The sequence below is a fragment of the Populus euphratica genome, unplaced genomic scaffold (genome assembly GCF_000495115.2).
Source record: "Populus euphratica unplaced genomic scaffold, PopEup_1.0 scaffold140.1, whole genome shotgun sequence".
Classification (NCBI taxonomy): domain Eukaryota; kingdom Viridiplantae; phylum Streptophyta; class Magnoliopsida; order Malpighiales; family Salicaceae; genus Populus; species Populus euphratica.
The window spans coordinates 507730-519574 of record NW_011500028.1 but is presented as its reverse complement, the minus strand read 5'-3'; the positions used below and the strand labels follow the sequence as shown (position 1 = coordinate 519574).

The following is an 11845-nucleotide window of genomic DNA, read 5'->3' as shown; positions in this document are numbered from 1 at the left end:
GATAGCTGCCTTGATCATGGATTGTCAAAATATTGATTTTGTCACCAGTGCGAAGTTCCGTGAAGTGTTGTCTCCCTCTAGAAATATTGAAGCAAAACAATTAGTTCACTCTGTCCCTGCCAGCTGGCTCACGCCCTTGAAAGGTTTTGTGGAGAGCTAAAATGGCTGTTCCTTGATATTTTGGATTGTAATTGATGGACAAGAGACTGGTGGTTTGTGTGAGTGGACGGTTTATGCCATTTATGGTGCGGATGGATGATTGCCAGTATTTGTTTGACAACGAAAGGCGGGCGGTTTGAAAGTGTTGAGGCAGCACCTCAAGGCAAATGGTATCTATAGATATTTGATTCAACATTTAACTTGGAATCTTTCGCAATGGGTATGGTAATTTTCAATGCCCAGTGAGCTTGGAATCTCTTGCAAAATCGTCAACCTTAAAGCGTTGTCTGTTTTTAGATAGTTCCAACAAGGGAAGTCGACTGTAATGAGGGCCAAAAACCTAAAGATACAATGCTATAGCATGTAATAAATGTTCTTCTTCTTTCTTCTTTAGAACCCAATTTTATTTGCGTACTAATGTTAATGAATTGAAATGCTTTCAGATCATATAATTATGATTATTTAATATATTTTTCCTTTCATCTGTGCGCTTAGGCTTAGTTTAAGGGAGAGAGCTCGAACCCAAAACAGGATATGGATGCCATAGCAGCATGTCTTCTCTGTTGTAAGCATACAGAGAACAGCATATCGCCTGATAAATGCCTCAAAGAAGCAAGACACTTGCAGTGCAAGCAATTTTTGAGCAAAGGTCATAGTTTTGAAAACTGAGAAATGTGTGTGCAATTTACTTTCCATGAAAATTTTAGTTCTATCAGAGAATTGAGAACCTGATATAAGCAATAATGAACCAATCTCACAAACATTCAAACTTCGACGATTTCCTCTATGATACACAAGCATAATCTTGTTTCACTATTCACTCCACTTCTCCACTGTTTGCTGTCATAACTCCCCCACCTTAGGGCTGTTGACAAAATCTTGATTTACTGAAGGATCAAGCTAGACATTGATTGAGCTTTTGTGTATGCCAGGGGCAATGTGAGAAGTTTCTTCGTTCTTCCAACATAAGCTCGTTTTGTGAAGTTATCATAATCATTATCCTCAATTGCATCCAAGATTTTTTGGTATACTAGTAGGGATGACCATACCTGCAACAAATCACAGACCAATGTGTCAGCATATGAAAAATCTCAAGGTACAATATAGGTTAGAGATGGAAGTGTTGCAAATTTATCATGCAAGTAATGGAAAGTTTTCAGTTCATACTGGCCACCGGCTAGCCTTTTCAAGCTTTGAAGCCCCTTCTTCTGCAAGGTTGAAATAGAATCTTGCCCTTGTTATCTGCTCCTTCATGAACTCTCTCCATCCATAAGTGACTTTTCTTGCGAAAACATCTTGGTCGCATAGCCCGAACTGTGCAAGCTCATCTTGTGGTAGATAAACTCTCCCTCTCAAAGCACTGAAAGAAAAAGGACAGAACTAAGTTAAAAGATTCAAACGAGAAAACTGAATGGAAGTTGTGTGGAAAAAAGAACTTACTCCTCTCCCACATCTCTAAGAATGTTTGTAAGCTGGTTTCCAATACCCAAGTACAGTGCCGCATTATAAATACTTTGAGCAGAAGCTTCAGATTCTGCTGCAATTCCCATAACTGGAACGCTCATGAGGCCAACTGTGCCCGCAACGTAATAGCAATAAAGATAGAGCTCTTGAAAATTATCATAACGGAATTTTCTCGTATCCATTCTCATACCTTCAATCATGTCCCTAAAAGGCTGTGAGATGATTAAAAAACTCTATCAGATTGAGAACATACACTATGCTAGGAATTAATCCATCTAGTAAATATTCCAAGCACCTTAATGTCCAAAGGGAACTTGGAAATTGTATCAGTAAGTGCAGCATCGAGCATGTCATAGGGGCGTCCATCAAAGATGTCTAGTAGCCTCTCTTCCCACCTATCAAGAACAGCAGTGCTCATTAGCACTGCATTAGGTCCATCGACCAGCTCATCTGTCCTCCTGCACCATACTGCAGAAAATATCTCAGTTGCAGTAGAACAACTTTCTTAATAGTTTACTACTTATGTAAATCTCTTTGCTTAATTCATCTCTAGTGTGACTGTTAGGATCAATTGAATTGCTTCTTCGATCTTCTGAACTGAATATCTGTTCAAGTAATTTCTTGGAGCTATAAATAATTTGGTAGTATTGTCTTTGAAGGACTAATTTATCTATTCTGGGCTTAAATCTCTTACCATAAATTGCCCATGTGGCTTTCTGTCGCTCCTCTGTCATCAGCCGAGTTCCTGCATCGAGAGACAGTGATCATCATTATTTTGCCACACAATTTGTGATGACATATATAGGCAAATTAAATGTTTTGATAAATCATTAAACAGGTTGGAAACCTGTGCTAATGGGATCTGGTAAGCAATCAAGCATGCACCGAAACGACGAGATAGTTCTCATATCATCTAGAAATCCTTGAATTATGACATCTAGAACTATACATGTAATGAACAATGTGGAAGGGATATGAATGTTACCTAGATAGAAAGTCTTGGCATATTCGGCGCAAATGTTTCTGCACCTTTCGTAGGCTTCTTCAAGAAACGCTGGATGGAACTCCGGCTTTCTACAGATATCTTGCTTGCTTAAGCTGTTAGCCTGAGACTGCCTCTCAACAATTTCATGTACTTGAAGATCAGTATGAGGAATTCCATGTTTTAATAGACGAGGAAAAGCACGTTGGCTTGATCTCTTAGGAGCTGCGATCACTTCAGCTCTTGCTCTTGTAACCAAGGATTTTGAGTGCAAGAACTTGCCATTATCTGGCCCAGTGCAAGGCCTAGCCGAAAGTGAAAATGAAGAACACATCCGGAAACGTTTAACGATTCTTCTCGGGTACGAAAAAGCTCTCTAGAAGAATGATAAAATGGCTTGAAAGGATCTAGAACTTCCTTCAAAACATCAGAAAACGTTACCTAATAACTTGATCATGATATTGCAATATCGAACAGCTAAAACATTTATACTCTCTAGCAATGAGCTGTCTCTCTACCTTAATTCCTCTCCTTCTCAGTCTCTTTATCAAAAGGAAATTGATGATAGCATCATGCAAATTGCCAACTAGCTAGTTTCAGCTGACTAGATTTTTCAAGCAAAAAATGGGGGATTATTGAAATGGCCTGCTCTTATCAAGGACAGCTAGCAGTTTGCTCTACAAAATCATGACAACTTGTAGTTTTTTTTTAAATTTTTCAGTAAAGACACGAGTCCCTAATGTGGTGTTTAGAGAATATTGGGTGTTACGAAGATGCTAGATTTTGTCCAATACCAATCTATCCAAAACATTGTTTGAGACTTTGCAACAAGAATCTAGATCACCTTGATGCCTCCCTACACCCTTCGATTCTATTTATGTCCTGAAGTGATTATGCAGGAAGTTTTACAGTATAGAAGTAAAATAAAACCCTCCCCCGTGAATGAACTTATCAAATGATAAGGTCATGTTGACGTCCTCTTCCAACTATGGAGGCCATGATGTGTCAGCTGGACTAGTTCTATGTAGTGCTTCCTTTGGAACATCTCAACATCAGGATTCGGTCCATCTACAAGGCTGAAAGCTCCTGTTTGTAGCTGCTTCTTGGCAGTTTGACTGTCCATTGGTGTGATGCATCCTATGTAAGTTGAGACTTGAGACCATCTTTGCATTGGCCCAACCGAACCAGCACAGTGAAGTGCTGAGAAAGTTCACTAAATCCATTGGGATCTAACCATACTTGCCAAAACTAGAAAGGAAATTTGATAGTTAAAAGTCAATGTGAAAGACAAGGTGTGATCTGGAAAAAAGAACATCTTGGAGACCGGAAAAAACAATGCCAAACGGCTTTGATTGGTTGTTCCAAAGTATTAATGAGCCAAAAGAAAAAAAAATTCATTGATTCCACCAATGATACTAAACTAGGAATTGCAGGTCTGCATATATGTGTCGTTTTCACCTCAGTTACTTAATTTTCTCTGATAATATAAATGGTTAGTGAAAGATAATTGGCTCCAAACCTAAAATAATATAAAACTAGTTGGATGATGATGGTATGAGGCAAGCTCACCTTTAACTTTCAAAAAAAAATATTAGAAGCAGAATTTAAATTTATTTGGGTTTTATCAAATTAAACCCCAATCTTACAAAGTTATTTTGGATTTATTCAACATGGTTCGAGTCTAGTTTTAAGTTAGACCGTACAGAACTTAAAATTATTTAATCATGTATATAACATAACTCAAGTTTATTTTTGAATTCTATAATTAATAATTTATATGTAATTTGTAAATAAAATAGATGTAAAATTAAGTGTTTTGATAAAATTATTATAACAATATATTTGGTAAAATTAGTAAATAATATAGTATTTTCTTTCAAATTCATCGATTATTTTATTAATAATATTAATTTTCATAAAGTATACTCTTATAAATTTTACTGAAAATAATAATATTTATAATACAAATCATAATATTTTTAATATTAATATTATTAAATATTATAAAAATATATTAAAAAAAAATATAATAATAATTGATGGAGATATAACCCTTGATACGAAATATAACCCTTCCTTGACACATACCGAATTAATGTTTGATAATGCAGTTTTCTGATAGAGTTCTGTCGCGTTTCAGCTCGTTCCATAAACCGGTACTGGATTTTTGTCCTATCAAGCACATGGTATGTTAGCTATTTTTTTCTTTAGAAATGTTAACAAACTCAATATACCATGAAAGCTTTACAAAAGCCTTAATAGTTCACACTACTTTTAGTCAAATTCCTTTTCAATTTCATTGATGTTATTGATATTTTATATCCGTAGCAAATTAAACTTTATGGTTATTTGAATTAACCTTCACTTCCCTTCAACTTTTGATTTTCAGCATTTCCCCATTTCCTCCATAACTTACATGAAAAATATTTAATGTTTTGATAAGACAGCAACCAGTCTTAGCTTCGAGGAATAACCAGCTTATTCCAGAATTTTTATTGGAGAAGGTCTGTAATCTTATTTCTTTTGAAACTTTTGATTTTCAGAATTTTCCAATTTCTTCCACTACTTCCATGAAAAATATTTAATGTTTTGATAATGCAGTTGCCTGAGTTAGCTTCGGGGAATAACCAGACTATTCCATGATTTCTAATGGAGAAGGTGTATGCTCTTATTCTTTTGAAAAACTTTTGATTTTCAGAATTTTCTAATTTTCACCACGACTTCCATGAAAAATATTTGATGTTTTGATGATGCATGCAGTTACCCGAGCTACGTTCGTGGAATGACCACTCTCTTCATGAATTAACAGCGAATACGATTTTAATGGAGAATTAGGTCCATACTTTATTTCTTTTGAGACTTTTGATTTTAAGAATTTTCCAATTCCCACCACTGCTTCCATGAAAAATATTTAATGCTTTGATAATGCAGTTACCTTACTTACCAGCTTCGTGGAACACACTACCATAAATTCGCTAAATAGCAACGGATTACCTGATGGAATATTTTTATCGATAGTGAAATTACCGACGACTAATATTCCATTTGTAATTCAGTCGGTAACTACCGACAGAAAATTTCCGTTAGTAGTTATCGACTGAATTATGAGCAGAAACGTTTCCGTCGTAAAAAAAAACAGGTCGCTGACGTGGAGGTTTTGACGGGTTATTTTTTCAAACGAAATTACTAACGGATTCAAAAGGACATCCCCGTATAGCGACCGCCGTTTATATTACCGACGGATTTGAAATGGCAGATCCGTACAGTGACGTGTCGATTGTTCTGTCAAAACCGTTGGGGAAAGTTAATATATGTACATGCTACTGACCCTCTCCTCCCCTATTTCTCCTTCTTTTTTCTAATCCCAACTCTCCTCATCTACAAATGTCGATGAAGAAGATGATATTCATATTGAAGATTGCGATGAAGGTGATGATAAGTCAATTGATGACAATGAAGAAGAAAATTATGACTAACTACCAAAATGAAGCCCTATGTAAAACCATTTTTTTCATGTAATTTAGATTATGGATGATATATTTTGAAACACAAAATATTTATTACTTGAAATAATTAGTTGAAATGCCACCATTACAAAATAATTACTTGAAATAATTATTGATCATGGATGATATATTTTGTAATATGAAATAATTACTTGAAATCCCACCACATCACCGATGTCAACACCGACGACCTTAAGTCCGTCGGCATTTCACAAAGAGTTCAAAAATAATTAGTTGAAATGCCACCACATCACTGACAGCAACACCGACGACATCAAGTTTGTTGGCATTTCACAGAGAGTTCGAAAATAATTAGTTGAAATGCCACCACATCACCGATGGCCTTAAGTCCGTTGGCATTTCACATAGAGTTAAAAAAATAATTACTTGAAATGCCACCACATCACTGACGGCAACACCGACAAATTTATATCCGTCAGCACGTTGGCGGCGAATCAATTTTACCGACAAACGTACTGACGGACAGCGCGCATTTCAAAGTGTTGTGCATTAAATGCATCTCTAACCACGTCATATTGCTGATGTATTTACCGACGGACCACGAAAAATATGGAGGGTCATTAAAAAATTTGGTGTGAAATTAAAAAATGTACCGACGAATTTTTAACACCTCACCGATGGAATAAATTAAAATAATAATTAATTTTGTATCAGTCGGTGAAGCCGTTGGTAAAACTGGCATATAAGTTCCACCGACCACCTCTTCAGTTCATTTTTTCTTCTCCTCAGTTTTTCACTATTCTTTTCCTCTTCGTGCTCCTCTGCGTTCTTCACCGGTGATCTGAAGCATTTTTTGTTGTAAATCTCTATTAGTTTAAAAGGTTAGTATTTCTTCTATTTCATTTTACTTTAATGGTTTTTTTTTTTGCTATGCCTTTTGTTTTGGTGTATTTTTTGTAATGTAGATAAATTCTATAGTTTTTTTTTTTTGCATAATTCATTGCTAAAGTTTATATTTTGTTTTTTGAATTTATTGAATATTTTTCTATTGTTGTATTGACATAATTATTATTAGTTAATTTGTTGAATATTTATTGTTAATGTTGAATTTACCATAGACTTTACTTTAATGGTTTTTTTTTAATTTATTGTTTTGTTGTATTGGTATAAATATTGAATAATTTGTGGAATTGTAATTTTTAATGTTGAATTTACCTTAGGATTAATAATTGAATATGTTGGAATAATTTATATAGATTGGATAAATTGGTTGTGGCTATTGTTAATATGTGCAAGTTTGTGGATTTGGGTAGTATCCAGTATAGGGGAGGTGCTGTCAAATTTTTTTTAACATTTGAATTTAATTATATAATTATTTGTATAAAATTATGTAAATGCGTAGAACGAAAACCAGAGCTGGTCGCTCACGTATGGTCGTAGCTAGTTCGTCTAGCAGTGATGATGATATTTCCTTAGGTGCCTCTCAATAAGAGGCACCTACACCACCTGCGCTATCAACCGATGCTGCCTCTTCTAGCACTACTTCACAGAGCAGAGGCGGCGTGCCTTTGCAGCGGAATCAATTTACCCGCAACTACGAGGCACAGTGGAATGATGACCTTTCAATGTAAGTTTGTTAAGGTTTTAGTTTTTTTTTTAAATTACAACATAATTTATGAAATAATCACTATTGAATTTATTTTATTTATTTTCAGGTTCACAAACATTGAAGCCGTCCTAGTAATATCATCAGCGTTTAAATCATCGATGGAGATTCCATTATTTCAATGGAGTCAGATATCCAAGCATCCTAAATAGATGTCTTAAATCAATGCATGGTTTAACAGGTTTGAGGTTGATATTAATTTATAATTTTTAGATTATTAATATAATTGTAAATAAATTATTATTTTTATTTAAACTTGTTTATTTATACACAGTACAAATTCTGCTGGGACAGTGAGCATAACACTATTGTGAGAAGGGTGTGGGAAAATCACGCAGTAACTAGGTAAGATCGAAAACAATACAAGATTTTTTTTAGACAAAAATTTATGTTTCGAAATGTAATTTTAGGTTGCGTGAAGTAGGTTGCGTGATTTTTGGTATGAAGCACAAAAAAAGACAAAAAAAACCCACAAAGGATAGGGGTTTCCAAAGTTGGAACGATATTGCGGTTTGGAGGGATTTCAAACTGATATACATCCCGGAAGATATATGGCCGCACTATATTGAGCATATGAAATCTGAGCAATTCACACAACGCTCACAGTCCGGTGCTGGCAACCAGAATCAGCCAATTCATGGCGGGGTGACAACGCACACTGGCAGCTCCGTTCCGTTTGCTGCACATGTGAAATGGATGGTAAGCTTAATTTAAATGAAATATATCCTTAAATTCAGTTGTTGTTAATATATCTTTTTTCATTATAGGCTGTATCTCTTGCACGTGGGCCGAGCCCGATGGAGCTATTTGTGGAGACGCACGTGCGTAGTCAAGACCGTCAGAAAGGGGTGCCAAAGTTCGTTGATAACTGTGCTCAACATTTCGTGGTATGTTTGTTCAACCATTTTATTTTGTAAGATATTATGTTTATTGAATTGAATATGATGATTACTTTTTTTATTTTTATTTTCAGGAGACCTATAATAATTGGTTGAGGGAGAGATACGAGGATGATATTTTGACCCATCCAGAATTCGATTCGGATTTGTGGATGGAGGTTGGCTCGTCAGGTAGACCTGATAAAAATTGAGTTTACGGGCTCTCCAACACTACGGCCGATAACTTGAGGTCGACTCGTAGTGTTTCAACCGTTGGGATCTCTCAATCAATATCGAGCTTCCAATCTAAGGAGTTCAAGGCCTTGCAGCAGCACACAGCTCAGTTCACCGAGAAATACAACCATCTATCATCAGAGTACGCACAACTCAAAGCGTCTCATGCACAACAAAGAGTAGAGTCTAAACAAATCAAAGCGTCTCAAGCACAACAAAAAGCGGAGTATGAACAACAAAGAACGGCTTATGAACAGCTTCGTGAAATGGTTATGAACATGGCAAATAGTGGAACATGTGCGCCTAATTCTTTTTGGCCGTATAACCACCAGCCTCCTCCAGGATCTCCTCCTCTAGCTCCACCTTTATATTAATTTGTAATAAACATTATTTACCTTTAAAACTTCATTTAATATTTTTTTTGAAACATATTCAGTTTGTAATGAATATTATTTAACTTTGTTTTTGTTTAATATAAATTTTATTTGCATAATTGGTTTATATTACAATTAATTTATATAGTTTTATATTATATATCCTAAATAATTTTTTAAAAACAAGTTCAGAAAAAAACAATTACCAAGGATTTTACTGACGGATTCATTCGGTTGATATTTTAAACACTCATCGACTGACTTATAGACGGAATTACTCCGTTGACATTTAATAGTAGCTGTCACACTTACCGATGAATGTACAGACGAATATATTCGATCGGTATTTCATACACTCACCGACAACTTTACCGACGATTAGTGTCCGTCGGTAAATCACAATATCACCGACGGAATACAAATCCGTCGGTATATTTCAAGTGGGAATCTTTTTTTTTTTTTGCTCACAAATTTCGTTTGTAAAACCATCGGCAAATGGTGTTTTTATTTTGCCAACCGATATAGCGACGGAATGTTGAATCACCGACGAAAGAAAACCCGACGTACATAATTCGTTGGTGATGACGTCGGTAAAAAAATCACCGACGAACTTTTAATCACACATAAACAGAATTTGTCAGTCGGTAAAACTGTGAAATCTTGTAGTGACACGCAGCCTCTTCCAGATTGTTACAAGCAAATGGTATGTTGTCACAAAGTTCTAATAACATGTAAAAGATGAAAGCAAATTATATATATCTAAACACATGGAATTCCTTTTCGTCTGTCTTCTTTTTAAAATAATTCTTCGAATGTTGATATCACAACCTGTATATGATAATCATCTAGAAAACCTTGCTACATCTTGTTAGGTTGGTTGCCATTTCATGTAAGGCACCAACCATTGACCATTGACTATTGGTAGCCACCATTGTTGAATGAGCTAGAGTTGGTGGCCACCAATATTGACAACAAAGCAAGAAGAGCCTCCATGAATGCCTATAAATAGAGGCATATGTGAGAGAGCAAAATGAGAGAAAGAAAAGAGCCAAAGATATGAGAAATGTAGGAGAGAGTGGGCTGCCATTGCAGCACTAAAAAGAGAGAAATAGAGTGAGGTTGAGAGTTGTGAAAGAGGGGATGATTCCTCCTCCTCTATTGTTGTAAATCTTGTACTCTCCCTACATAATGCAATGGCTTCTCCCGTGGATGCAGGCGGTTTTGCCGAATCACGTAAATACCGTGTCAGTGTGCTTGGCCCTCCTATGAGCAAATATCAGAATATCACCGGTCGAAATTTCCCAACACATCTGTCTTCAACCAAGACGACTCCAAGATAGACTTACTTTCGATGAATGATAATGATGAGAACCAGGAGATATATACTGAGTCAAATCTTGTCTAACTTCTTTTAATCTATATATAACAGTACATGGGATAATCTTATATTATGAGTCTCTGCCAGTCATAATTGTCTTGTTTTGTGTATTATCAATTATCTCACATCAATTATCTCACATTATGTCATTGTGAATTAATTGTACAGGATGCAGTCTATTCTCTTGTTTTGTGTATTATCAATTATCTCACATCAATTATCTCACATTATGTCATTGTGAATTAATTGTACAGGATGCAGTCTATTCTCTTGTTTTGTGTATTATCAATTATCTCACATCAATTATCTCACATTATGTCATTGTGAATTAATTGTACAGGATGCAGTCTATACTGCAGAGGCAGAACAGCTGCTGGATGCTGGAGAAAGTTCACGTCCTAGAGTAAGAACTATGGAAACAACGCTTTTGAGAATTGGTGAGATTTTCTTAACTGCCTTGTTTACAACTAACTACTTTCTTGTATAGGAAATATCAGGATGGACTTTGCTGATGACAAACTTAATCCTAGAGATTGCATCTGCGGTTTTTGACCAGATGGGTTATGCACAAATTGGCATGGTGTTGGCATTTGTAGCTTTGCTTCTTGCAGCCGTTGAACTCATTCACATTGCTCCAAAGGAAAGAATTAAATGGGCGGGCAAGAGGCAAATATTGCCACTTTTTTTTATCTCCGATCAACTTATACTTCCGCAACTAGAAAGCCTGTTGGCACTATTGTTGAGTATTTTGGATAATTGGCTGGTGCTGTCTGGCAATGTGTTTATTCAACTGTGGAGTATACGTATACTCGTAAGGAGAAAGATAATCCAATTAATATGTGTCTTCTACCTTTCATTTTCTTATTTTGCGTGGTGATTTCCAAACTATTAGTCGACAAGAGTTCTTAGCAATGGTATTTTCTTTGAACTAGAAGAAATTGCTAGTATTGTGTTTCGAGGACTCTTTTTAGTGGGAATGTGTCAAAGCATTTGATTCCTAGATTTTCTTATCGAAGACCTAAACTTGTAATGCAATTAAGACACTATTTTTGAGACAGTGAGCATGAGTAGATTTTCAACTGAAAATGTGCATGCAAGTTGCTACAAGGTTGCGTTTGGTTGGTGTTTAAGGATAGAAACTGGAAATATTGACGTCTTCCAATAACCGAGGAAACGCATGCCTGCTCATTCCGCTGTAGAAACTGGAAATGTTGAACACATCTTACAGCTTCAGAAAACTATT

At 35.7% G+C, this 11845-nt stretch overlaps 2 protein-coding genes and 1 long non-coding RNA gene across 3 annotated transcripts; 1 reads left to right on the top strand and 2 right to left on the bottom strand.

The window, feature by feature from the left end:
- Nucleotides 1–194: 194 nt before the first annotated feature.
- Nucleotides 195–11690, bottom strand: LOC105142351 (uncharacterized). Its single transcript, XR_845547.1, has 3 exons — nucleotides 11489–11690; nucleotides 981–984; nucleotides 195–206 (listed from the first exon to the last, which is right to left on the bottom strand). It is a non-coding gene; the product is annotated as an uncharacterized LOC105142351 (long non-coding RNA).
- Nucleotides 833–3102, bottom strand: LOC105142349 (phytoene synthase 2, chloroplastic-like). Its single transcript, XM_011049940.1, has 6 exons — nucleotides 2609–3102; nucleotides 2318–2368; nucleotides 1919–2091; nucleotides 1600–1835; nucleotides 1327–1519; nucleotides 833–1208 (listed from the first exon to the last, which is right to left on the bottom strand). Exons 1-6 carry the CDS (start codon nucleotides 2937–2939, stop codon nucleotides 1044–1046), a joined length of 1149 nt encoding a protein of 382 aa, XP_011048242.1. The 5' UTR covers nucleotides 2940–3102; the 3' UTR covers nucleotides 833–1043.
- LOC105142350 (uncharacterized) lies at nucleotides 10557–11659 on the top strand. The gene is made up of 3 exons (XM_011049941.1): nucleotides 10557–10599; nucleotides 10943–11005; nucleotides 11090–11659. The coding sequence occupies exons 1-3, from the start codon at nucleotides 10576–10578 to the stop codon at nucleotides 11477–11479; spliced, it is 477 nt and encodes a 158-aa protein (XP_011048243.1). The 5' UTR covers nucleotides 10557–10575; the 3' UTR covers nucleotides 11480–11659.
- Nucleotides 11691–11845: the final 155 nt, after the last annotated feature.

Excerpts from the sequence above, each read along its gene's own strand:
- LOC105142349 (XM_011049940.1), bottom strand. The coding sequence starts at position 2,939 with ATGTGTTCTTCATTTTCACTTTCGGCTAGGCCTTGCACTGGGCCAGAT. Across the intron at positions 2,092-2,317 it reads AGCCACATGGGCAATTTATG|TATGGTGCAGGAGGACAGAT; the intron begins GTAAGAGATTTA and ends TATTTTCTGCAG. Across the intron at positions 1,520-1,599 it reads CTTAGAGATGTGGGAGAGGA|TGCTTTGAGAGGGAGAGTTT; the intron begins GTAAGTTCTTTT and ends TTTTTCTTTCAG.
- LOC105142350 (XM_011049941.1), top strand. The coding sequence starts at position 10,576 with ATGAATGATAATGATGAGAACCAG. Across the intron at positions 10,600-10,942 it reads ATGATAATGATGAGAACCAG|GATGCAGTCTATACTGCAGA; the intron begins GAGATATATACT and ends TTAATTGTACAG. Across the intron at positions 11,006-11,089 it reads GAGAAAGTTCACGTCCTAGA|GAAATATCAGGATGGACTTT; the intron begins GTAAGAACTATG and ends TTTCTTGTATAG.